At 44.4% G+C, this 27,676-nt stretch overlaps 1 protein-coding gene across 9 annotated transcripts in view; it reads right to left on the minus strand.

The window, feature by feature from the left end:
* The window catches only part of Hdac4 (histone deacetylase 4), a 260,524-nt gene that overhangs the window by 208,982 nt on the left and 23,866 nt on the right, over positions 1-27,676 (minus strand). For 8 of the 9 annotated variants that reach the window (XM_060368864.1, XM_060368871.1, XM_060368867.1 and 5 more), the window contains exon 2: positions 16,348-16,586. The exons of the other annotated variant lie outside the window; for it this stretch is intronic. In XM_060368864.1, coding sequence (XP_060224847.1) covers positions 16,348-16,369 — 22 coding nt within the window. In that variant the 5' untranslated portion in view covers positions 16,370-16,586. The remainder of the gene's footprint in view (positions 1-16,347; positions 16,587-27,676) is intronic. 9 annotated transcript variants of the gene reach the window in all.

The raw sequence follows: 27,676 nt of genomic DNA on the forward strand, positions 1-27,676 counted from the left end.
TTTGAACCTTGATTATAATCAGTGTATGAGAATAAGGGACTCGTAGGATCAAGAACTAAGGTCTTTAACACACACACTGCCCCTAACTGCACAGGAGACAAAGTACCTGAGTCCTTCGCCCACCACCCAGCACATACTTGTTCCTGGGCCGCCACTGCCCTTACGCCCACCACATCTGCTCCTTCAAAGACTATTTCTCAAGGTAACTCCTGAATAGATTCTTCACTCATGCTACGGGGGCTGGATTCACAAATTTGAAAGCGTGCAGGCAGGGAAGCTTCACTCCACTTACAAGGTGCAACGCAGACCACCTTGAATAGGATCTGCATGGAAGAGCCACTGGAGTGACTCATGGCGACAGATGTCACTCAGCCCCTTCACGTCACTGCAACATAAAATCAGCCCCCTTCACTTCACTGCAACATAAAATCAGCCCCTTCACTTCACTGCAACGTAAAATCAGCCCCTTCACTTCACTGCAACGTAAAATCAGCCCCCTTCACGTCACTGCAACGTAAAATCAGCCCCCTTCACATCACTGCAACATAAAATCAGCCCCCTTCACGTCACTGCAACGTAAAATCAGCTCCCTTCACGTCACTGCAATGTAAAATCAGCTATCCTGTAAAGCCATGGAGCGAAGAGAACAGAGCCGTCTGGATACTGCAGGACGGGGGCCTTTAGGAGCGGCCAAACAGCATCCTTCTGCCAACAGACAGAAAACAAGATAACTGGCCCTGTCGGGTAAGACTTGACTTCCACTATGGACTACACAACAAGTTATCCTCTGGTCAGAGATGAGGGATGGTAAAGATAATTTTGTTTGTTTGTTTGTTTGTTTGGGGGACAGGGTTTCTCTGTGTAGCCCTGGCTGTCCTAGACTCACTTTGTAGACCAGGCTAGCCTCAAACTCACAGAGATCCACCTGCCTCTGCCTCTCGAATGCTGGGATTACAGGAGTTCACCAAACTGTCAGGCTGAAGATAAATTTTAAACTGTTATCTGCAGTCTTTGGAGTGTCAATATGAGAGGGTAGAGAGAAGGGAAGGAGAGGAGGAGAGCACCTCGAGCCATCAGCTTCTCAGGCAGCTGCTAGCTTGCAAGCTGCATGAAGCAGTGCATGATGATCTCAGCCTGGCCCTCAAAGAACCCGAAGTTGGACTTTATACCCTAGGAAGCAACACAAGGTGAAAAAGAGACATCCATAAAAAAGGCAAAGATTCTAACACCAAAGAGTAGGGCTCCCAATTTACACAGCTTAAAACACAAAAAACTAAAACCTGACAGAACTGAAAGGAAATGCCTCCCATCCACAATCACAGCAGAGCTTTCCAATCAGCAGGACATGAGCCAGGCCACAAAGCTGAGCACCACAATTATCAAACTTGACTAAACTGCCATAGAGCTGAACTTGGGAAACACTTAGCAGACTGGCCAAAATTAGGAAGAAAAAAAAAAAAAAAAAAAAAAACAACTAGGAAATTCATAAATTTCCAAATAACCCATGGATCAAAGGAGAAATCATGAGAAATTAGGTAATACTGTTCACTCAATTACAAAGCAAATGGTATAAAGAAAGCTTACACTCTGGTTAAGCTTTGCATATAGGTAAATTCCCAATCCTTAAGTATCCTTAAGTACAGTGACTACAAAGCAAAAAAGTAAAAAACGAATTGATTTGAATAGTTACTTCAATCAATAAACAAAACACTCAGCAAATTGAAACCAGAGAATAAAATATAAGGTTGTAAGTGCAGCAGATGATTTTTATTCAATCCAATTAAAAAGATCAAGAAATCGAGCTTTAGCTCTTTACAAATACTAATGTAAGTAGTAAGCCCCTATGAATTCAATGAAGAATAGGAATAAATAACATCAGGAAGGAAAAAGGAGAGATAATGACAGCCCTTCAGATAGTAAAAAGAGGAGAATGTAGAAGAAACTGAAAGTTCAGATAGAATAAACTGATGCAAAAAAGAAGTAAAATGTCTATCACTTTAGGGCACAAGTCTTTACACTCACAAACTCAGAGATGGGTTCACCTAGAGATTATTCCATATACCTCAGGGATAATACCTTCATCAACTCTTCTGAAGATTTGACAGGGTGGGCACACTAGGGCCCACAGGCCAAATACAATCTATGGCCTGATTTTGTTCCATCTGCAAAACAGATTGGTAGAAGGATGTGAGGTGGATTACACTAGAGGCATACGTGGTCCACAAAGCTGTCTAACTTTACAAAACACCTTTGCCAATACTAGAATTAAGAAAGAGCACAACTTCAACATACTTTAAGGGGCCATCATCAGCTTAAGACCAAAATTTAAAAGAAAAGAAATTTAGTCAGGTGGTGGTAGCAGACAACCTTAATCCCAGCACTTGGGAGGCAAAGGCTGGTGGATCTCTGAGAACAAGGCCAGCCTGATCTACAGAGTGAGTTCCAGGACAGTCAGGGCTACACAGAGAAACCCTGTCTTAAAAAAAAAAAAAAAAAAAAAAAAGGAAGAAAGATATTTGGAGATTATGTGTATGTTTGTAACCATAATTATGGAAATGTAAGGCTAGATTAACATTAGAAAGACGTCAATTAAGAAAATTTATGACATTAATCAAATAAAAAGAAAAATATTATTAATTGATGCATAAAGTCTAATGTATTATGCCAAACCAAATCAAAGTTTAACTTTACAGACTGAAATATTGGGCATCTGTGGCTCATGTGGGTCAGCCTAAGGTCTTAACACCCCGAGGAGGAAATTCCTGGCCCTCTAAAAACAAAGGAGAACACCCTCGTCCTGACAGACCATTTACACAAAGCCCACAGCAGAGGTCACCCTGCTGATGACACCCTGAGAGTTTACCTTCTGGCTGCAGCAAGTCATAGATGCCCACAATGCAGTGCTGCTCAACCTCTCACCGGCGGCCACAGCAAAGGCAGTCTAAAACCCAGCACACGGGAGCGGTCTCCGTCCAGACAGTGCACACTTCCCTAAAACCTGAAAGAACCTATAAACTAGTGTAAAATGCAAGTTATGTCATGTGTTAGGTGACTACGTAAAAAACTAGCTGTGTTTCTAAACTTCATGAACAACAAGAACAAAAACCAAATTAAAAAAAAGGCAAAAATCAGAGAAACCTACCAAATAAAATAAAATAAAACCTCAACTATGAGAAATGCAAAATGGACATTAAAGACCTAAATAAACAGAAACATCACACTGATGGGCTGGAAAACTAGGACTAAAAGTTATTTTATATGCAAAACAACACAATTTGTAAATACAGAGACTGCAGTAGGGAATTGTTAGAGAAAACTCACAAACCAGAACACTAGTTAAAAAACTGTAACTGACTGAGCTGCTCTGTTGTCACTGGCAAGTAGAGCAATGGGTCAGAACAGGCTAGAACCAAACCCAGTCACACAGACTTGACTGGCATTGCACAGTTAGGTAGCACTCACCCCCAGTAAGCCAAAGCGAAAGTGCCCAATTCCCACTTCACACCACACTTTTAAAAACTTTTAAAATCCTCCTAGATATACGACTGGTAAAGTGGTGATATTTCTACTAAAAATTATACAGAGCATCCTCGGGTTCTTCAGACAGGCACAAATAAAACAAAAGAAATAATGTGTTACATTAAAATTAAAAGCATCTGTTAAGTAAAAACACTAAAAAGAGAAAAAGGCAACCCACAGGATTGACAGAAAATAGCAACAGAAATAACCAACAAAAAAGACACAGATCTACCCAATCTAAACAAAAAACCTGCTACAAATCAGTAAGAAAAACAAAGACCAATTGGTTTCCTGAATCTCAATCCAGGAACTGAAGAGTCAACTTCCCCACTGCCCACATGTGGCTGGTCATCCATATTAAAGTGATCAGCATCTTTAGTAACGCAGGAGACTTGATTCCGCAACAACAGTAAAGAAGACAGTACAGAATACTGAAGAGTGGGGGGGCAGACCTCCTGCAGCTCAGGTCAGAGCACACTGTCATAGCCAATTCTGTTCCAGTCATCTGCTACACACAAGCTATGCCAGCAGCCAATAGAACTCTAAGTGAAAACCACGCAAACAGTATCACCAAATGAAAGAATACCTTGGGTTAGTCCATCCAGTGAAATATAACACACGGATGGAAACGGAACAGCCGCTCTATCCACCTCGCAAACACACTGTTGAAATGACCCAGACAGAAAGAACAAAGCAAATGTTATAGGCTTCCATTTATATAAACTTAAAAAAACATTTCATTTAAGATAGGAAAAGCGAAGGGTGACTCCCAAGCAGGGAAGGTAGGTGCAGTAAAGCAATCACACTTTTCTGCCTGCAGAGCAGGTCCAGGGGCTCTCACCTATCTCAATGCTGAAACTACCGAGAGAAAGCTCTCCTGGGAATCTTAGGCCTCAGTGTTTACAACAGCAACATATAAAGACCAAAAAAATGAACTCAGCTCCTACCAAGGCAGCTTGTTAGACAGGAGACATCACATCCACATGCAACCATAAAGGAACAAAGCGAGCACTAATGCTGGAATGCCTATAGTGGGTGAACCATTACTCCTGAAAGAACACCTGTTAACGTACTTGATTTCTGGAGTTCAGATTCTCAGTAGACCACAGGACATGGCCAAGGCCAAGGAACCTACACTGATTGACAGCTAATGGCAAAGACTTTTCTTGGATCTCCTATCTTTTCCATGGTTTCCTACTCTGGGACCCCACCCAGGAATACCACCTTTCCCCAGCTGCTTCTTAACTTTTGATGGCCTTGGCAGGTGGGAGGGTCCTAGCAGGAATGTTTGGAAACACCCTTCCAGGATCTGATACTTTTGTGTAGTTCCACAGGTTGGGGCTGCTGGGAAGGCCAAGGTAGGATGGGCTCTTCTCATCCCACAAACTTACCTGAGAGTTAAGCCTAGAACTAGCTTGTGCTCTATGCTCTGCGTTGGTTTTATTGACAGTTGTCAGGAGAGCAGTAGCCAGGGACTGTGGCAGGAAAAGCAAGCTCTGGAGATGAGGCTACAACTGGAGACTCTGCTGTCTTCCTTCGACTCTGGGAGGGCTACACTGGAAACTCACATCAACACTAAGCCCACAGGGACACAGGGACTCCTATGCCACTGGCTCACCCACAGAAGCTCTTATCAGAAAACTCTAGCAATGCTGGTGACCACTACAAATTTTCTCCTAAGAGGAAGAAATCAGGACCCCAGAGAATCATTTGGCCTAAATCTGGAGAGCAAGGAAATCAAATGCTTCCGTCTTCATTCCATATTGTGGTGATTAACAGCCACGTCAGACGGCCACTGCTGGGTTTGACATTTTGTGGCTCTTTCTCTCCTCTGAGCCACCAACTTCCTTCCAAAATGAGAACAAATTAACAGCACATCCCCATATCTGACCAGAGCCAACAGCTTCCAAGCAAACAGCAACAGCAGAGACCGGACGCACCCAGAGCAGCCCTGGCTGTGGGTGGCTGGGCTTTCCAGGAACAGAGAGGAGTAGACAAGACAACTGGCTTCCGCTGGGATCTGCAGGCCAGGCCCCTGTGGAATACATGCAGTGCAGACTGGACTCAGGCCAGGCTGGGAACAAGCTACAAATGAAGACTAGCCACACTAGCCTGTTTCTGCACACTGCTCTACCTGGGATTAAAGAAAAAGAAGAGGGGAGAGACTCAAAGAAGGCCAGGCCACAAACACAGTGTGGAGGCTCTGCCTGGCTCTAGGACAACGCAGCCTACCTGCCTAGCACGGAGACTGTTCACAAAAGAAGAGACAAAGGCACAGTGAAAACAGATAAGGCTGGCATGGGACATGCTTCGTCTCAGGCTTAGAAACACATTGCTTCTGACACCTCCCAGTTCTCTTCCCTGGCAGCCCAAAGACACTATATTCTCAGTGGTCAATGGCCTCCACAGTTTCCTCTGCACAGCCTGGCAGCATCAGCCTCTGCCCATCACCTTCCTCTATAAACCCTCAATTAGCACCCTGAAAATTCCTCTATTCACCTCCTCTAATTCTTTATTAAAGTCCAGTAACCTCTGTCGCTCACACTGACCCTTGCCCAGGACTCACTAGTATAAACCAACATGCTAAATCCACATTTATTCATGGATGATATTTTAAATCTCAAAGTAGCATTTGATATTCAAGTGTTCTTTTTGGGCAGTGGAGGCACACACCTTTAGCACTTGGGAGCCAGAGGCAGGTGTAGTTCTGTAGACCAGAACTCACAGAGTTCCAAGACAGCTAAGGGTTACACACAGAAAAACCCTGTCTCAGGAAGAGGGATGGAGGGATGGAGGAAGGAAAGAGAAGAAGGAAAGAAGAGAGGGAGGGTAGGAGGAAGGGATCTGGAGGGTGGGAGGGAGGAAGGGATGAAGGAAGGGAGGGAGGGAGGGAGGGAGGGAGGGAGGGAGGGAGGGAGGGAGGACCAGTTCCCTACATAAAATAGGACAAATTTAAGCTGTGCTCTTAGGTGGGTCCCCTAAATCTACTGCACTCATCATGGAACTCCTGGAGACTGTAACACAGTTTAGAACCAACAGAGACCACAGCATTAGATGAGCTATGCACTCTGCCAAGCCCTTAGTCTCTGTGAGCACCCTCAGCAAGGACGCAGCCAACATTTCAAAGCCCTCACTTGGGCAAATGACTCCTTAGCAGCATCAACAGAGGACCAGCATAAGCACTGAAGCTCTCGCACAACACTGAGATCAATGAGGAACTCAGGCTAGTTTTCCAGTGACAGGGTTTTGTTTTCAGCCAGATGTGTATGAAACTCATTTTGAAGGTATTCAGTCAAGCTACTAAAAGAAGGTACCCTAAGTTTAACAGTGACTTGTGAAAACTATAAAAGGTCTAAATCTAGAAAATGTAGAGCCTGGCTTTATGGAATGCAATAGTGAAAAATATTACTGTCGCAGATCATTTCAGCCAGTGCTGCAAGCTGAACACACTTCCAAGTGCACGCTGTGACGCCAGCATTCAGGTGCCTGAGGCAGGAGGATCTCAGGTCCAAGGTTAGTCGGGCCATATGAGTTTCAGGACAGCATGAAACCAACCAACCAACCAAAATGAATATACTAACTCAAATACTTTGAACCATGTGTCCATCCCTACCCAGGCAAAGCTCCCCCCACTGTAGGGATGTCTGGGTGTCAGCTACCCCACCCCTTACTGCCTGGTAAAGGCCTTTGCGTGGAGACAGCACAGACCATCCACCTGGCAGGCTCTCGGCTTCCATCAATTACACAAGCTTGAAGAAAAATTAAAACTGTTTCCTCTCCCCAGGATGGCCCCAGTAAGGTCCCAGAATACCAGGTTCAAGGCCTGTGGTTTCCAGCTCAAGGCAGTCCCTGGTTGTATTCTCATACCAGTCCATGTCAACCAGTCCATGAACCTTAGCTGCACTGAGTCAGCTATTGCCTGCAAGTGGACATGAGCCTACCTGACCTTCCCATCCACCATGGGATGTTTATGAGATGCTACCCATGACTGGGAAGAGAGAAGAGAACCAAATCACAAGAAGATAGAAAGGTGAGTAGACAAATGGACTACTTCTAGAGGCTGAAAGCAGCCCCAAGGAAGACAACCCAAAAGAATGCCCAGCCTGCCAGCTAAATTCCAGTAAGTGTTTTCCCTATAGGCTAAAATAAGCTCCATGAGGTACTAAAGCCATGGTAGGGACCCAGCATGCCAAGCCCCAGCCCCAGCAATGGTGCTGGGGGATGCACTGCTTCCTTACACACTGGCAGTGACTGGCTGAAGGCAGACACAAATACATCTCTCAACTGTCCACAGAGGACAGTGATACTATACTCACTTAGAAAAGAACCACTTTCCCAGATGATGATGTCTGTAAAAGACATCATCATCCAAGGCCCACCAATGAGGACATCTGTGCCTTGCTGTACTTGATCCGTGGCTAAGTACCTCAGCTGCAAAGCAGGCTCCTGGCTACCTACTCTGATGCTTCAGGAGGGAGAGAAAAGTCACTGAAGAGCTAGTTCCCTTCTCAGCTGCCACAGTCAGGCCCTGGCTCACTGCCAATGCCCCTCTAGTCTTTCAGGGGACCCTAACCTATTACTTTCCACCATCACTAGGGTGACCACCAGGGACTCAACCACCCACGCACAGCACACCAGGCCCAGTAGGAAGATAATGGTTACACAGGAAAATGCTGGCCCTGGGCCTGGATAGATGACTTGGTGGTTAAGAGCAGTGGTGACTCTTTCTGAGGTTCCGAGTTTCAATTCCAGTACCCATATGATGGCTCTGAAACTCCAGTTTCAGGGAATCAGACACCCTCTTCTGGCCTCTGTAGTCACTGCATGCACATGATATGCGGACATACATGCAGACAAAACAAGCATACACATAAAATAATAAATAAATTTTTTACAAACATACTGCCACTAACCAGAAAGAGGGATACGGATAAAGTGGCCACTGCACCCGACCAGTCCTAAGGAACCCGGAAGCTGCCAGCAGCAAGGCAAAGTGCAGACAGGTCTGCATACTCCATCAGTCTGGGAGAGAGGCATGGACTTCAAGAACCAGTCACCTTCTAATAGGGACTGGCTCCATGCGAAGATTAAAATAAGGAGCATCAGGAAGTCTGGATATGGGAGGGAGGGGCTTCCACTAAAAGCAGTCTAGCTTGCTCTTAAGACTGTGCGCACTAGAAACTGTAACTCCACAGTTTTCTCGGAACACCAATACCGCCTACAGTGAGGTCTTTTGAGTCAACAAGCCACTGAGAAACAGGGCTCTAATTAAAGTCCACTTTCTCCATGAGATTTCCTGGGAGAATACAAGAAGAGCACACCAGCTGTGAGTGCAAACTGATCAAAGTGGAGCCTGCAGCTCTTCCAGTGAGTGGAAGCTTTAACACCTTCTGTAAAGGTCTAAATGTTTGTGCTCCCCACCCAGCACAACAGTATTAAGAAGGGAAGAGATGAAGTGTGAAGACAAAACCCACAGTGTGTTACGGGCCCTTTGCCAGGGAGGGTGCTATCACACAAGAATGCAGCAGGGTGGGAAAATGCAGAGGCCAGAGAAGCCCTCACCAGACAGTCACTGGCATCCTGGTCCCAGCCTCCAGAAATGCACCACAAATGTCTGTAGATTTTAAATCATATCACCAAAAGGGCTTTATTTATTACAACAGCAGGAAGGGTCAGAGACACAGGATCTAAACAACCAAAAGAATACAAAAAGCAGTATTTTTAAAACAAAATTAAACAAAAACCAGGAAGTTGGAGAACAACTCAGTGACGTCCTAGTGTGCAAGCATGAGGACCAGAGTTAAAGCTCCAGTGTCCATGTAAAAGCAGGGCATAGTGGCGTGTGTTTGTAACCCCAGCACTGGGAAGTGGAAACAAGAGGATCCCTGGCCAGGCAGTCCATACTCCCCAGCAAGCCCCAGGTCTCAGTGAGAGAACTTGCCTTAAAACACAAGGTGGGCAGTCTCTGAGGATGCCACAAGGTTGATCTCTGGCCTCAACATGTACACACGTGCATGAGCACACACACATACGCCCCCACATACATGAACACATACCTGCCCATCCCAATCTTGGTCGTCAAGGGCTGACATGACTGGACAACAACCAATCCCACCATGTAAAGGGAATACAGAGTCAAAAGCTGATTTGGGTCTTATGAGAATGTTGCTGTATGCAGAAAACCAACTCATTCTGTTGATGACCACTAAATAAGAACACCAAACTTTAACCAACTTCGTAATTCTTTACAAATGCTACCTGATGCGATTAAAAAATGTAAATTAGCCAGTTTATTTTTAAAACATACAAACGTCACCTATAAGGACGCCTCTCAACTTCCTTTCCAACCACATGGCAGCAGGAGTTTGGAATGGCTGAAATGCTGAGCAGTGCTTTGGCCCCGAGCTGCTGAAAGTGCTAGTCTACTATCCCACTTCCTTTTTCTAATCATTAATCATTACAGTGTTCCTCAGTGTCCGTCTCTTATGTTCTTGTGAAACAGGCAGACAGAGGTGCTGAGGAGACGCACTAAGTTTCACCCAAATTTCCAACTTAACATGGTTCACTGGGCACTCAGTCAGTTCCTTCAACTCAGCTTTCCGGGGCCAGCAAAGAGAGCTCAGAGGTCTGAAACATGCCTCATATGCAGAGCACACAGTGCAAAACCACAAGTTCCAGGATGGTTGAGCCAGGATGGCCAAGACCCATATAACACTGTGTGTAGCAGGAGAGAGCAGGAGAGGGCAACAAAGGGCAGTAAGGACAGACAGAGCCTCTGTATAGAGGTGACACAGACTGCAACAGCATGCCCATCTCTCTTCCTCCTTTCTGAGCATTGCCTCTCTACCAGGCCAGGTACCCCAAGCAGCTTGCCCTGCTCTTCAGACGCAGCCAGTGCAGCCCTTCTGGAGGAACATCTTCAAACATGTACAGCTCTTCTGGGAGCTTTACAGTCGGCCTATTCCTTCTCATAGCAAGACTCACTCCATTCCCAAGGTGCCTGCCACCCCTCAATGCCACTCCTGCCTGATTGGCCTGGAAGCCCCATTCGTGTAGAGAAGATGACTAGACTTATATGGCCCAAAGCACCCAGAGTTCTGCTCTCCATAGGGAAGTATGTGTGGATGATGGATTCCAGTTCCTGGCTGGCCTCTGAAGCGCTGCCTGACTTCAACTTAGGCAGTTATTTGACAACAAGCAATACTGGTTTTCTCACCCACACAATGGAACGAAGGCGTTCCAGCTCACTTGACAAGGTTATCATGCCACAGAAATGTAATGACTGGAGAGCACAATTCAGAACGAACTGGCTATTCGTTCTGGTCCCTCAAAAGCACAGCGGTGTTTGACTTGGGGTAAGCAAGTAATCAATGCTGATTTATGATCACTGTAAGTTTTAAACACCTACGGTTAAACAGAGCCAGTTCTTTAGCTGGAGTAGCTTTGGGCTTTGCACAGACCAGCTCTGGAGGCGGTGTACACTGCACACCTGTCCACATATGACCTGCCCCCACTGCCAGGCACTGCAATTACGGCCTTTCTGTTCCAGCACCAAGCTGTGCTCAATGGTTCCTAATGATTTGAGTATTGAGTTTTCTGTGTCAAATACATACCAGGAGTTCATTCTTAAATTTCAATATCATTAATCATCTAACATTCAGCATCTCAGAACTCAGAAATTTGCATTTCTACAATGGGGGCTTTGAAAGAAGGACACAAATGCAAATGCTCCCCAAACTGTGTAAGAATTTTCAGAAAATTGCCAAAACAAACCATCAGCACACCATTGACAGTGAATATTCTGAGTCTTCCCAGTGACAGAGTAGTCGTGATTTTTAAAAGACAAAACACAATTTGAGGATTGAAAAAAAAAAAAAGGTTGAAAAATAAGTCCTTATGTCTACATGATTTCCAGAACAAATCTTGACTGATTAAGATCCCAGATAATCACGGCATGGAGAAGCCAGGGTGGTGACAACTTGAGAGCTGCACATGCTATTGGGGTGGTGGCTGGGAAGATGCCAGCTAGGAGCTGGGCAGGAGGCAGCAGGAAGTACACGAAGCCTTCTGGAAGCCTTTCCTTCAGAAAGCAGGCTAAAGCACTCCCAGGATTAACACTCCCACCCAGCTCTGGTCCACTGCCTAAGGCATCTCACATCATTCTCCAGGGAACCCGATGCATGCACAGAAATGGTCATTTCTCCATGACTTCGGCCAGCTCCATCTTGTTTCCCACTGTCCATTACCCTCAGAGTGACTTCTTCCCGGTGCCCGTTTCCTCCCAGAGCTACATGAAGCTGCTGCTTCTTGTGCTGCGTAAGACGATCTCCTTGCTGACACTCCTAGGCCTCCCTGCCGGCTGGCTCCCCACAGCTGCCTATACACCTATCCTGCAGACTACTGGCATCAGCCACAGTCTGCAAGAGGTCTGTTACACCAGGCCTCCCTCCCTCAAGAGTCTGCAGCTCACCTGCTCCCAGCTGCCCAGAAGCTGTGTGTACCAGAGTGCACAAAATTCGCTCTCCACTCTACTGTGCAGCATCCCGAAAACACACACATTGCGGAACGCAACTGTAAAAGCCATAAAATGTTCCTTTATGATACAATTTCATTATCATCTAATGTCTTCACTACTATATGACAACCTTGGCAGCCAAACTGGTTAAAGTAAGACTTCAGACCATACAAGTGAAGGCTAGGGCCAAGCATGCACCTTTAATCCCAGCACTCAGAGACACGGAGCAGTCAAATCCCTGTGATTCAAGAACACCCTGGACTACATAAGTAAGATCCCCACCAACCAAAGCTACACGTTTAAAAAAAAAAAAAAGAAAGAAAGAAAAGTGAGGACTAGAGCACAGAGATGGAAGGAATCTCAGGATCTCAGCTCAGCCCAGGCCAAGAGCAGAAATCCTCTTCCAGAGAACCCGGGGAGCAACATCATGCTGTGTTGACACAGCCTTCAGCTCCTTCCATGTGAAGACAGAATATTAGTGAACCATGGAATGGCCCAAATTAAAGCACTGACCTTGGATTACACATGCTTCCCTCCAAGCAGTTACTTTATTTGTAACTTGACACTAGCCAGGCCTCTCACTGAGACCCTGGCATAGATAGAAAAACAGAAAGAAGGATCCTGGCTCTGCTAGACTGTCTGCTTATCTGAGGCCATCAGCTAGGTCACCACAGATGCCTCCTAGCGGATACCTACCTTCTCTACGCAGAGAGCTTCCAACAAGGAAGTTCAAATACACTGCAGACACAGGGTAGCGTCAAATTGAGTGAGTGATCAGGTGACAGTGCCAGGGTTTCCTGGCAGCCTGCCAGTTGCCAGTATCTAGGTGCACTTTAACACCAAGAACGACAAGAGCAATTATTGGAAGGGAAAAGGGACAGGAAAGAAAGAACGGCTGTTTATTCTTCCAGTAGACCATGGGCACATCAGTCCTCATACCACTATTTACAGGGGACCTGCCTCACAAGCAGAGGTCTGAGAGCTGAGTTCACCACAGCCTGCCTGGGCACATCCCAACAGTGAAGGCTTCAGTGCACGATGAGACGAGCAGCACCAGTCAGAACCTCTTTCCACAGAGTCCTCATAAGCTGAACCAATCCAAGCCCTTTCCTGGGGCTGCTCACAGCACTGGAAACAGTTATTTAGAGCAATAAATCCCAACAGCTAGGCGGCTTTTACGTCAGAGAGCCAGGGCCTGGCTCTAGCAAAGTCCAGAAAGAACGGCAATAAAATCATAACGCAGGCCTCACCCAGCACCACAGGGAGTTTAAAGGAAAACAGAGGAGAGAGGAGTTATACACAGCAAATAAAAAGGCCACTTCATCACCAGGCTAAAGCCAAGCTGCCCTGCCAATGTAAGAGAGGACCCAAAGGCCACAGGACTCCACCAGGCCTGACATGCCACCAGCACTGCACCAGGCCACACAGGAGCAGGCGGGAGTGAGCCAGGCAGGCCAGGGCATGGGGCCAGAGAGAAGACACTGAGGTCACAGAGGAAGGAGAACAGATAACTAAGAGTCAGTGACAGGGGCCAGCATGACTACCCTGGTTCCCTAGCTTTGTCCCAACAATCCGAAGTTTCCTGTTCCAGGCAGCAAACTGAAGGCTGGGAACTCTGTGGAAGAGGCTATAATTAACCTGTGCAAAGCTTCAGGCTCAATCCCCAATATTAGAACTCCCTAATATTAAAAATCAATGAATTAGTTAACTGACTATTAATTCTCTTCTTCCCGAAATCCACTAAATCCAAAATATAAACTGTGGATGAATTCAAAGCAATGCCCAACAATGAGAAAAGCCCAGAAAGACTCACCTGAAACCACAGGGCCAACAGGCAAACCTAAGTGTCACCAGTAAGAACCTGTGGCCTAGGCACACAGCCAGCTTCCCTCTTGGCCATACGAGGCTGTGATGTGTCATGTGGAGGGCACCTGTTGTATGGCTGCAGAAGACAATCCGTACAAGGCCAGAGGGGTTGGAGAGGCAGGAGGCTCAGCAAGCTCCAGGCCCTGAACAAACAGCCCCGCCACAGACATGCAAGCATACTGAGAGAACGTGTGCTCTCAGCACAAGGCCACTCTAGCCGACTCCCTTCAAGACAGAGGTGCACACCCTGACACACAGGTAAGAGGCCCCCAGAAGCCCAAGGGCAGATGCTCAGGCAGAGGGGCTGGAGGGGCAGTGCAGCGGTGCCACACTCGCCCCAAGTTTGTTCTCAACAAAGGAAAGACGACAAGAAGGGGGTGGGGGAGTTAGAGAAATAACTCAACAACGATGGGCAAACTTTCCCACACAAAAGGCAATGACTCTCTGGAGGAGGAAAATCTGAATCCAGCTGTCGCCATTTATGAGACTAAGGCTTGAAGAAGATGGTTGGGAAAAGTCAAAGACAAGTAGATAGGACAAGATCCACTAACCAGAAACAGTAGTTTACAGAACAAAATAAATACTGTATTCTGGTAAGAGAGCTCATTAACCAAAAGAATAGCCATTCATTTTTAATTAAGTACTGGGGGTAAACACTGGAATATATAGAAAAAAATGATTAATAATGCTAAAAGACTATATCAAAATTATAACTACAATAGAGAATTTTACTTCTCTCAGAAATCAAGCAAAGAATATAGTTAATGTACAGATATTCTTGTATATAACTAGGCTATGCATATGTATGAGAGAATTTTAAATATAGTACTAAGATAGACTTGCAAACTTCTTTAGACCAAGAACGTAATAACAAGAGCATACTTTTCCTCAAATGCCTGAGTAGCGTGTACAAGATACGATTGTATCTGTGTCAGGTCACAGAGTATGTACACCATTAAACAGCAAAGAGAAAATAGCCATTTTCTACAGCATGCTAGCAGAAATAAAACATACTGAAACTACCCGATGCCACAGTAGTAAGAAGGTAGGAAAATACACCTCCTTACACACTGCAACTAGAAGTTCAGTTAGACAACATTCTGGAACAATCTCAGCCATCCTGAAGTCATTGTAAACCTGTGTCTGCTGGCCCAGCTCCACTTTCCAGAAGCTGTCAAAGTGGGGACACTTACAGTGCTGTACATAATATACTCATAGTAACTGTGTAATGTCCACGTGGAGTTATCACGAACACTGCCTTACCCATATAAAGACACACTCACAAACTGCCAGAAGAATGGTAGATTTATGTGCACATCGACATCGAAGATATTCACCATACAATAACATGGAAAACATCCAACACATGACCTCATGTACAGATGTTGACACATGTGTCCTGCACATTCCCACACAGGGAAGATGCACACCTCCACCTCACTGCAGAGTAGGAGGGAGACCTACATGCCAGTACCTACTGTAGACATTTCAGTCTACGCAGCTTAATTTTTCCTGCAATCAACCAGAAACCATTTCTTTACAAGGATCAATACATGAACAACTGAACCAATAAAACCCTCCTACCTAAACAAAGCCTGGAACGTTGCCCTCTGAAGCTCTCAGACAAAGCAGCGATGCCCCAGAGCATTGTGTGAGCATTCTACTTCAAGTAGTCCTGGAGGAAAAGGCCTAGACTCTAAGCCTCTGCCTCTACCCAGTGGAAAAGGCCCAGAGGGAGGTTGACAAGAGCCTCAAGCATCCATCCTAGAGTCTGCCCAGCCTCCGGCGTGTACCCAGGACAGTCACTGACACCTAAAGCCCTAGAGACTACACAATGCTCTAGAAGTAGCCAAAAAAAAAAAAAAAAAACAAAAAAAAAAAAACTGAGAATTCTATGAGAGACCCATATCTTAAGGTGGGTCAGGCTTTGCTACTTTCTAAGGCTAAGTCCGTATGTCTTTGCTAAGGCCCAAGCATGCAGTTTCAAATCCTGTTCTGCCCTTCCAGCTGAGTCCTTTGTCCCAGCAGTTCCAAAGGCATCTAGAAGCAGAAAGGCTTGTGAGGTGCTTAAACGGCACCAAAGAAAACAAACTAAGACACTGGAATGGCTTGCTGTGTGAAGCCTCAACCCACCCAGGGCCATCACAACAGCACTGCCCCTCACTTGCCCTGACAAGACTCTCACTCTGCAAGTTACCTACTGGTATGTATCCATCACCTTCTCAAAAACAATTCTTTTTCCACGATACCCTCGGAATCCCCGGGAGGTCTACACAGTCCTTTGAGCCAAAAGTCAAGAATCTGCGGTTACTGAGCACTTGCTGATGCTGCCAACCAACAGCAACTGCCACAGGAAAGCAAAATCTGAAATGGAGCAAGCAGGCTGCAGGGGCAGCAGCAGCTCATGTGTAAAGAAGAACACTAGAAACCAAAGATGCAGGCCTTACCTGGATGGCTTTGGGAGCTCATTGCTAGCAGCGTCAGCGCCTTAAGTTCAAAATGGCTCAAAATGTCCACGTAAACAGTAGTTCCAACAAGCTCCAAACTTCCACCAGCACATGCAAGTACAAAATTGAGGAGGCTCGGGTCCCAGCTGCGTAAATTTGAAGTCTCACTGGCAGCGTCTTGTAAACCAAGTAATCCACAAGAAGAGCAGAAGTTGTCACCTGGCCTTGCAGAGATGAACCTGCATGGTCAGAGAAGAAAGGAGCCCTCAGTTGGGATGTCAAGGCCGAATCTGGACAACACCACCTACCTAAGGAAATGGGTTCTGGTTTTCACTCTCTCCTTTGTTTACAGACCCAGGAATTGGAAAAGGCAATTCATACTAAACCATTTCAATCAGCATGAACCACTGAGGTTTGTGGCAAATCACATATGAGCAAAAAGACATCAGTAAGCAATGTTCCTCAGCACCACTGCACCTCTGACATCATAGAACGGTTACCTAGTGGCTGGACTGTAGAGCCGTTACACTCATGACAAAATATCCAGCAGTATCCCTGACCTCGACCCAATAAAGGCCAGTAAGCATCCCCCCATCATGACAGCCAGAAATATCTCAGAGGGCCAAAATCAACCTCGGCTGAAAGTCTGATCTAGAGGTGTCCACCACCCTTCCAGAAACTTGCCCACCATCAGTCTTTTGGGAGGAAATAGTATAGAACCCTGCTACTGATACAGATATATTCCAAGCTGCACGGTTTTGTGAAGTACAGAGGAAAAAGTGTCACTGCCTGCCTTGCCTTTTTATTAAGAAGCATCCATCCAGGCTTTTCTGCACACAGCTGCCACCATAAAATTTAGTTCAAATTCTGTTCCCCGCTTTAAGTATCATCATCCTCCATGTGCCCACCTTTATAACTGCATTTTCCCAATTTTATGAGGAATGCATGGCCATGCAGAAGAGTATCTGAAAGGTAGCTGGGGTAGGCCCTCCCAAGAGGCAATTGCTTGGTAACATCCAAACTCAGATCCTCTCTGCTGTCCTTATCTTTCCCTGCCTTTTGCCCAAAGGAACCACTATCCAGATAACATCCTATTCCCCAGCTGCCACTTTCTCAGGTCATTCTGCATCATTACGAGGGTTCCTTGCCTGACACAAGGTTTGGGAAGACTGCAGGTCTCAGGGCACTGTCAAAAGCCCTGGTAATGCAAGGCGCACGGATTTAACAGATTCTCTACCTGACCAGACTTTTCCACAATGCAGCCACTTTCAGAGACGAGCCAATAAATGCCAACCCAAGACTACCTGACGGATTCTGGCTCCAGTGCCAATTAAGGCATCTGTCTAGTTCGTCTCTTCCTTTAAGAATAAATCTTTTTGTTTGTTTTTTTGAGAACGTCTCACCATACAGACCAAGTTGGCCCAGAACTCACAGGGACTGGCCTGCTTCTGTCTCCAGAGTGCTGGAATTAAAAGCACATGCTACCATGCCCAGCCTATGAATCATTTTATTAAGCAAGCCAATTATTTTCTCCACTGCTTGCAACTAATCAGCTCATTGTGTCAAGGACTACTCTCGAAAGGTGGGATATTCAAGGTGGTTTCCAGCTATACATTATTGCCTACAACTCCGTGGTCCTTATCTTCATGTCAACTGATCTTCACCCAATAACGAACACCATGACTTTGAATACATCTCCATCTTCCTGCTCTAGAAAAGTGCTCAGTCACCTTTGATTATCTTTACTCAATTCATTCTGGCTTCTATACTGCCGGCTGGACTCTCTCCATAGAACCCACCCCTCTTGCCTCAGACACATCTGTTGTTTATTCTGCATTCACAGGCGGCCTCTCTGGTACATTCTGCACATGACTGATGAGCTCTTCCACACTATCAGTTTTCTTCGTTGAGGTCCTGATGCCATTTTAGTAAGCTTTAAACGTTGTCCCCACTACTTCTCTTGTGAACCTTCATTTAGCCTGATCCTCTTCTGGACAACGCCACTCCTGCCCCACCCTATCCCTCTCACATTCATTTTCCTGACCTATGTCTAGCCAAACTCCTAGAAAACTTTCTTCTGACTAACACAGGAATCATGTTCTGAGGCGTGGTCCCAGATATTCCAGAACACCTGTTCACAGGCCCCAAATGGGGACTGTGGTTGATTTATCCTCAAAGAATCCCTCTAGACCAGAGGCCCACCCAAGCCCACTGTCCTTTCCTACAAGATAAGTTAGCTTCCCAGGGTTGCAGCTTCCATCCAAGGCCTCCAACAAGCTCTATTATGAACACCACTGATGGAGATGAGCCCCTTCGAACACAACCAGGAGCTTTTGTTGTGACATACTACATATGTTCTGGGAGAACTCATACTTGCCAAAACTGAACACTAAAAATACCAGGGCTTAGGAGAAGAAGATGTTCATAAGCAACACACTACAGAAATGCATAATAAAAGAAAAAGATTACCACATATCACAAGGGACATTAAATAGTCCTATGGCAATAAGTCTAATAAATAGAGAATTTTTAATATTAAAAACAGTGACAACAATTAAATAAGAGGATGCAGAGAGGGCTGGAGAGATGGCTCAGTGGTTAAAAGCACAGACTGATCTTTCAGAGGACCCAGGGTTCAATTCCCCACACCCACATGGCAACTCACAACTGTCTTTAACACTAAGATCCGACACCCTCACACATATATACATGCAGGCAAAACACCAATGCACATGAAATAAAAATAAGTTATTAAAAAAGTGGGTGAAGGGAAAAATGTTTCTAAGTCTGGAAATGGAGGGCAACTGAGCCTATTCTCACCTACATTTGTGACCTCCTCAAATTGTCCAGACACTCTAAGGGCAGAGCTTTTCAGACTTGCTAATAAAAGAGGTTTTTGTTTTGCTTTGTTTTTTATACCAGATAGAGAACCACCTTGAGATATGACTAGAAATGGTCTAGAGACAGAGAAGGTCACTCATTTTATGTAGTATCAGTGTTCCCCAAGTAACAGCGGCCCAAAATGTGCTACCTACAAGAACACATTTTCAGTGTAGGCACAGGCCACATATTGACTTTCAAATCAACAACAGACTGCATAAAGCAAATACAGCAGCGGTCCCATTAAAAAGGAAACCCATGTGACACTGGTCATCTTAGCCTGTGTAACACTCATACAATGACAATGATGACAAAACTATACAGTATGTTCCTTCACAGAGCTGCACTTGACTATGACATCACAAACTAAAGACAGGAAAAGATATATCTCACAAATCATGCAGGTTGGCCTCAATTGTCTGAGTGACTCTATTTAGAATCCCCCCAAGAGACAATAAGGAATCCTAGTGTGTTTGTTGAAGGCCTTTCTAGGAGGAACTGCCATCTTGAGTAGAGGAAACACCATCCCATAGACTAAGAGACCCAGAGAATGAAAGGGGGAAATTGAAAAGGCAGCCTGACACCAGCAAGCCACCTTTCTATACTTCCTAGGACTGCTCTGCTCCACCACACCCTGTTTACCACGACCAACTGAACTCTTTGAAGTCATAAGCCAAAGTAAATGTCCCTCCCTTGTCTCTGACAAGCATTTGCTCACAACAATGATAAAAAGTAACTTACAAACACTAAGCAAGAGGAAGCTTTGAAGGTGACATTAGCATCCAACAAAATAAAATTAGATGCAGAGGCCAAATTCCTAATGGCAGATCAGTAAGTTGAAGAGTAAATGAAAAGCACATTTCACTAAAAACAAAACTAAGAAAAGCATGAGGGATATGGGTACGTCTACCATTACAGCTGAGAATCTCAATGCTTATTCTCAGGGACCATCACAACAACAGACAGAAAACTAGCAGGGTACTAGAATACATACATATACATACACACACACACACACACACACACACACACCCCAACATGACTCAGTGACACTTAAAAACACTGTACAAAAGCAGTGGGGTACACTTTCTTCACTGTCCTTTAACACACGAAGCAGGCTTTGAGACAGACACCTTCAGGCCCATAAAAAAAGTACCATTAAGCTTAAAAAGACTCAAGTCACATAAAATAAATGTATTTTACTAAACTGGAATTAAGTTAAAAATCAGTAACAGAAACCTATTTTTTTAAAGCCAAAATACTGCTGGGCAGTGGTGGTGCATGCCTTTAATCCCAGCAGTTGGGAAACAGAGGCAGTCAGATCTCTGTGAATTTGAGACCAGCCTGGTCTACAGAGTTCCAGAACAGCCAGGGCTACACAGAGAAACCCTGTCTCAAAACAAAATAAATAACCAAATAAAACAAACATCCCAAAATATCTGTAAACTAAATAATGTACTTCAGTGCACCACACACATGTGATCCCAGCATTTGGAAAGTGGAGAAAGTGGAGAAAGTGGAGAAAGTGGAGACAGCAGTTTACAGTTATCCTCAAGTACATAAAGAGTCTGAGAGCAGTCTGGGCTACACGGAACTCTGTCTCAAACAAACAAACAAACAAACACTTCATGAATGAAGAAAATTGGAAGGCACTTTGCAACGAATGAAAATGGAAACACAAGATAGCAAAATATGCAATGCCCAGAGGGAAATTCTCATTGAATCGCTGTGTTAGAAGAGACAGTCTTGATTTCAGTGACATTAGGCTTCATTTTAAGAAATCGGACAAGAACAAACTTAACTCTGAATAAAGAAAAAGACAACAGCAAAGAGTAGGAATCAATTCAATGAAAAAATAAATAAGTAAGACCAAGCACAGCGGAACACACCGTGTCACCCAGACATTCAGGAGGCTGAGGCAGGGAGAACGTGAGCTCAAACCTGGACTACACAGTGAGCCCCACAGAAAAAACAGGAGGGAAGGAAAGGGAGAAATGAATGCAATTGGCAAAGGTTTTGCCAGACTAACAATGATGAAAAACTGAGAATTCACAATATTAAGGGGTGGAGGGGGGTCGCTGGAGAGATGGCTCAGTGGTTAAGAACACTGTCTACTGCTCTTCTAGAGGACCCAGGTTCAATTCCCATCATCCACATGGCAGCTCGCAACTATCTGTAACTCCTGTTCCAGGGGATCCAACACTCTCACACAAATATACATGCAGTTAAAACACCAATATACATAAAATAAAAATAAATCATTTTTTTAAAAAACGAGGAAGGGGATCAACTACAGACCATACAAACAGTAAAATAACAGAAGGGAGCATCACAGACAACTTTATGCAAAGGACTTACACTAAATTAACAAGAGCCTTGAAAAACCTAAATGTCAGCTGCTCAAGAGCAGAGATCAAAGCAGGGTACCTATTCTGGGTCCCAGATTGATCACGGGGTGGGGGTGGGTCATCTGCAACTCTTGCTGTTGTGGGTCTGTCTGATGGTGGTACCTGGCTTCTTTCTCTTAGACATTTGTTAGAATTCAAAGCAGAGGGGCCCTTGCATATTTGGTCACTTGCATTACTAGAGACGGGTGAATATTATTTCTTCTGTGCTACATGCTAATAACCTAATACTATCAACTTACTGTGGCTTCAGCTCTGTCCACTGGAACTCTGTTAATTCAGTGGCTTGTACTTTCCTGACAAGTTTTCCATCTTTTTTGTTGAGCATTTGTTTATATCAAGTTAGTAAGGTCCTAAGCCAACCACTGCGAAGTTTCTGCTAGTCACCCTTTCCTCATTTTTAACACCTTTCTCCAACAGTGAGAAAGCTGGCTCCTAAAACGTACAATGTATTTCCTGGTAGTGTTCTTGTACACTAACAAGCAGTTTCAAGAGCCCTATGTTGCTTGAAAAAGCCATTGCAGTAGTGGTTGCAATTCTGACCACTGGAGTAAACCCGTCTTACTCTCAACCGCAATCTTCACATTTTTCCTCTCAAAAAGGGCTGAAAAAAAATAGCTGTGCAACAAGAAAAACTAGCTATGATAATACAAAGGTTTGAGAGACAAGAGACAGAGGAACTAAGAGAACAGAAAATACTTAATTGTGAACCTATGGTACCCAAAGAAACTAAGGATCAAGACTACTTGTGAACCTATGGTACCCAATGAAACTGAGGATCAAGACAGACAGCCCACTGATAATGGGTAAGAAGCTGGCTCACTGGAGTGAAGCTCAGCTCATTGGCATGGAGCTGTGCATGGAATGAGAGTGCCTAAATTGTCCAGTTTATGCGTGGATTCATAAAGATCTAATTGTACTTGATAAACAGAAAGGGGGAATCAGATTAGCTAAAAGACACTAGATTGTAAATTGGTTGTGGTGGCACATGCCTTTAATCCCAGGCAGAAACAGGTCCATCACTGTGAGTTTGTGGCCAACCTGGTCTACACAGAGAAACCCTGTCTTGGGGAGGGGTAGGGACACACTGGATTGTAGAGAAAACTACTGAATTATATCAACCTATATACTTTAAAGATGTTTTAGCATCAGAATGAAACTCAGGGAATATGCTATATTGGAGAAGAGGTTTTGGTTATATTCCTATAGATGATAAAAGACTACAGCTTGCCTCAAAATTGATAAAGATCCAATCCAAAAAATGAGAAGCTTCCAAATGAAAGGCACAACTCAAGGAAGAGACGAAGAAAGACAGCAATGTAGATGCAGCAGAAAGTAGATCCCTCTGCATGGAGACAGTTTAACAAACTAGCTGGAGAGGGACAGAGTTCATCAGACTGGCTGACTAGAAAACCTTGATGCTGAAATGGACTGTTGCTGAAGGACAGATGCTCAGGACTGCAATTATGAAGGATCATCACATCAATTATGAGTGGATCTTCATAAGGACATGTGGACTGTTAAGTTTGTGGGACTGATAATTGTTTCTATTGTAAAAAATTACACTGTGTACAATTTTTACCTTAAACAGAAAGGGGGAAATTGTAGAGGATGTTAATTCAGAACATGGCTGTTCTGGCAAGTGATCACATCCAAAAATTTGTGTGATCCAGCTAGAATACAAAGACGCCTTTAATCCAGGGAGGCAGATTTGAGTTCAAGGCCAGCCTGGTATAGAGCAAGTTCCAGGTAAAGAAAAGCTTAGATCCAAATGTGGTGGTACACACCTTTAATCCCAAAAAATGAAGGTAAAGTTAGTTTGCAAAAGGAAATACCCCTGTTAGAAAGTGACGTCTAATTGAGTGGCACAAACAGTGACGAATCAGAGAAAGGCTTCACAGAATGGGCTACGCCCAACCCTCATGAGAAGAGAGTAAAAAGGAAGCTACTTAAGGGCAATGCAAAGAAAAAGAGGCAGTTTTACCAGGACAATAACAGAAAGACAGGTTATAAAGGGAGAACTCAGGGGAAGCCCGAAGGAGCCATAAAACAAGAAGTCAGGAGCAATGGAGAGCAAATGGCTGGAGTAAGTCTGAGGCCAAGCAGAGCAATTCAGAAGCTGAGAGAAAAGCCAGATTGAATCAGTTAGCTGGGAGAGGAGTTTGAGCCAGAACAGCTGAGTTGAACCAGGCAGCCCAGAGCTCAGTAAGAACAAGAAAGTGTGAGCATATTAATCAGAAAATCTCAGAGGCAGAAAAAACATTCTAGGTCTAGGTTGAATTGTATGGAGACTAGAAGCTTCCAGGACAAGAGCTAGGTTAGCAGACAGAGGCAATAAGCCTCCCAGACAATTGAAACAAGCAAATTAAAAATTACTTTTACAGCCCTACACATGAGGAGACAGCACCGACCACTTCCCACTGTGAGTCTGTCCTCAACCTTCTGTCCACTCCACCCAGCCCCCTTCCAAAGCTGTCTACACATTACCTCAGGGCAAGAGGCTGGGCCTCTGCAGGAGAGCTAGCTTTGATGCCATTCTGATGGGTCTACACTGTTTTACACTCTTCCATATGTGAAGAGTAAGAAATAAAAATATATGGCTGATCCTGGTGATGCCTAACTTTAATGCCAGCATTTAGGAAGCATACGGAGACAGACCTCCATGAGTTCAAGGCCAGTCTGGTCTGCGTAGCCAGTTTCAGGCCAGTCTGAGTTATATGGTGAGACTTTGCCTCAAAAATTAAATAAAAATAAAATAAAAATTCAGTAGAAAATATATCTATAAATTTTATATCTTAAATTTTAAATTTAAGATTCTTGTAAAGTTTTCATATAGGGCTTCTCTTGCTAAAGAAAAGCTTTCACGTTGTGGAATCTGACACAAACCCAGAGCAAAGCAAATAGTGCAACAAACACAAGGCAACAACTTCACAGCCATAAACAATGCGCTGTTTTTATTTCATCCACGTGGCCTTTTCCATCTACGGAGACACACACCTTAACTCTAGCTGTGAAGTGCTGCAGGTGGGCTTCTCTGTCACCAGTCTGCTGGCTTCGGTTTGTTATTTGTTTTTAATGCACTGCCAGAGGCTTCAACACCATGTACTCAGAGTTCTGCTACAAGCAAAAAGGCTTTCAGAAGGCAGAGTCTATGATTCTGATCAGGGAAGAGATCTGGTGTGGTCTGCAACAGGCTGCTACAACAGCACAAACTGGCTGGGGACTGTCTCCAGAGCGGGAAATCCTGCCTTCCATAGGTCACATACCAGCCTCTAGAGTTCCTTCTTGACCAAAAGACAGTCAGCCACTCCACAGTGCTACTGGAGACTGTTGTAGAAACAGGCTGAGCCAGGGCCTGGGCCCAAAAGAAAGCTAAAAATTAAAAATAAGTCTGAAAGAGGTATCCCAGAAGCAAAAAAAAGACAAACATGGTATATACTCACTTATAAACTGATATTAGACATACAATATAGGATAAACATACTAAAATCTGTACACCTAAAGACGCTAAGCAAGAAGGACCCTAGGTAAGATGATCAATTCTCATTCACAAAGGCAAAGAGAATGGACATCAGAGGAGGGAGAAAACAGGGAATAGGAGAGGAGCCTACCACAGAGGGCCTCTGAAAGACTCTACCCAGCAGGATATCAAAGCAGATGCTGAGACTCATAGCCAAACTTTGGGCAGAGTGCAGGGAATCAAAAGAAGGGGGAGACAGAAAGACCTGGAAGGAACAGGAGCTCCACAAGGAGAGCAACAGAACCAAAAAATCTGGGCCCAGGAGTCTTTTCTATGACTGATACTCCAACCATGCATGAAGATAACCTAGTCCCCTGCTCAGATGTAGCCCATGGCACTCAGTGTCCAAGTGGGTTCCCTAGTAAGGGGAACAGGGGCTGTCTCTGACATGAACTCAGTGGCTAGCTCTTTGACCACCTCCCCCTGAGGGGAGAGCAGCCTCATCAGGTCACTGAGGAAGACAGTGCTGACAGTCCTGATGAGACCTGATAGGCTAGGGTGAGATGAAAGGGGAGGAGGACCTCCCCTATCAGTGGACTGGGGGAGGGGCATGGGAGGAGAAAAGGAAGGGAGGGCAGGATTAGGAAGGATGAAGAAGGGGGCTACAGCTCGGATACGAAGTTAATAAACTGTAATAAATTAAAAAAATAAAAAGTAAAATAGATACAGTGGCAAAGGACTAAGGATGACTAGAAATGAGGAGACAAGGGAGCCAGGTCCAGACTCCATGTGAAGTCCAGTGTCCAAGCCATTTGACAAAGATATGGGGGACCAGACCAAGATAGGTCAGAGACAGTGAGTGTGCAGGCCCACTGGCCCAGGGTGCTCCAGGCACCACAAAGATGGAAAGACCCTGTCTGTAAGAGCCAGAGATGATGAGTAATTCTGATTTACAAGCACCTCCAGGACAACAATGACAGGCGTGGCCATCCTGCTAACTTCAATCTTTATGAAGCTACCAAAAAGAGGTATGAGCAAAGAGGGCATGTTCTGTGCCTTACCATACCCAGTGGATGGTGGAGGAGCAGCAGACAGTTAATGACACCATCAAGAAAGAAGTGACTAAAGTACGGAGTAACAAATGCAGATCATCTGCAGAATACAGCAGGCCTGAGGGAGGAAGAGAAGGATGCTACTCTCAACACTGCCAAACAAGGCCATCTTGAGACCCTCACCAGAGCAATAAGAAATGAAAAAGCGTGAAAGAGTGATGTCGCCATTCACATACAGTTCACCATATGCTTGGAAAACCTAGAACAGTCAACGAAGAACTATTAAAATGTCTACGTTTTCATAAGACTTCAAAGTAAGAAGTCAATAAACCTAAGTGTTTCTTATACAACCTGGACCAACAAAAAATAACACTGAGAAAAGGTAACAGTTATGATACCATCAGATATCAGCAAACACCTAGGACTAAATTTATCAAAAACGTGTAAACTTCTAAGCTTTATTGGAAAATATAAATACATCTAATATATCTATATGCAAAATTAAAAGATTCAAATAAAGTCCGGCATACACACACACCTTTAATCCCAGTGCTCAGGAAGGCAGAGTTCTGGGCCAGCCTGGTCTACAAAGTGAGTCCAGGACAGCCAAGACTACATACACAGAGAAAATCTGTCTCAAAAAACAAAAACAAACAAATATTTAAATAAATATTCTAGGAATATGGATTTAAAGACCTAACAATGGTTCAGACATCGATGTTCCCCAATTAATTGGTAATCTATGCAAACACAATAAAAGTTAAAATTAGCATTTTTTGCAAATTGACAAATTAATATTAAAATTTAAAAAGAAACACAAAAGACCTGAAAGACTTGCACTCTCAATTATACTGATTTATAAAACTAGCATTTAAGTGTTAGGACAAGCCAAGGAACATAATATTCTAGAATAAACCAATACAAACAATGTCATCTGATAACAGTCAAGATCCCATCCTAAAAAAAAAAAGATCCCATCCTAGGTCCCAAGGTTTCAGTCTTTTCAAAACAATGCTTAGGTCATTTAATCTCCATGAACCATAAAGCAAAAGGAAGAAAGTAAAAAATGTCAATTTATCCAGACTAAGCAGAAGTGAGAAAATACAGCCACACAGCAGAGAAGCAACCTGCCACAGGGCATTCAACAATAGACTGAAACCCAAAACTCACTAGTAATTTCCTATAAACCTGAAGAACTGACAGCCCTGATTTAAGGGGAAAGGGGGGCAAAGGTTAAGAATAGGAACTTTACCAAAGGGGTTTATAAGCAGTTGATCAACACATAATCAGGTGTTGCGCATCTATGACAACAGGAAAGTAAAAATTAAAAACTACAACAGAGCAGAACTAACTCGTTAAAATGTCTAAGCAAGAAGCACCAAGTATTAGGGAGGCACGATAAAACCAATGCTCACACACTCAACCTTCAAAGTGTGGAGGGCCCAAGACCCAGAAACCAAGCCCCCACCCCGCCCCGGGTAATAGGAAATAATGCAATATACACAAATCCTCTAGTCATTCCTACAAAGGCA

Source organism: Meriones unguiculatus, chromosome 15 (assembly GCF_030254825.1).
Source record: "Meriones unguiculatus strain TT.TT164.6M chromosome 15, Bangor_MerUng_6.1, whole genome shotgun sequence".
NCBI lineage: Eukaryota > Metazoa > Chordata > Mammalia > Rodentia > Muridae > Meriones > Meriones unguiculatus.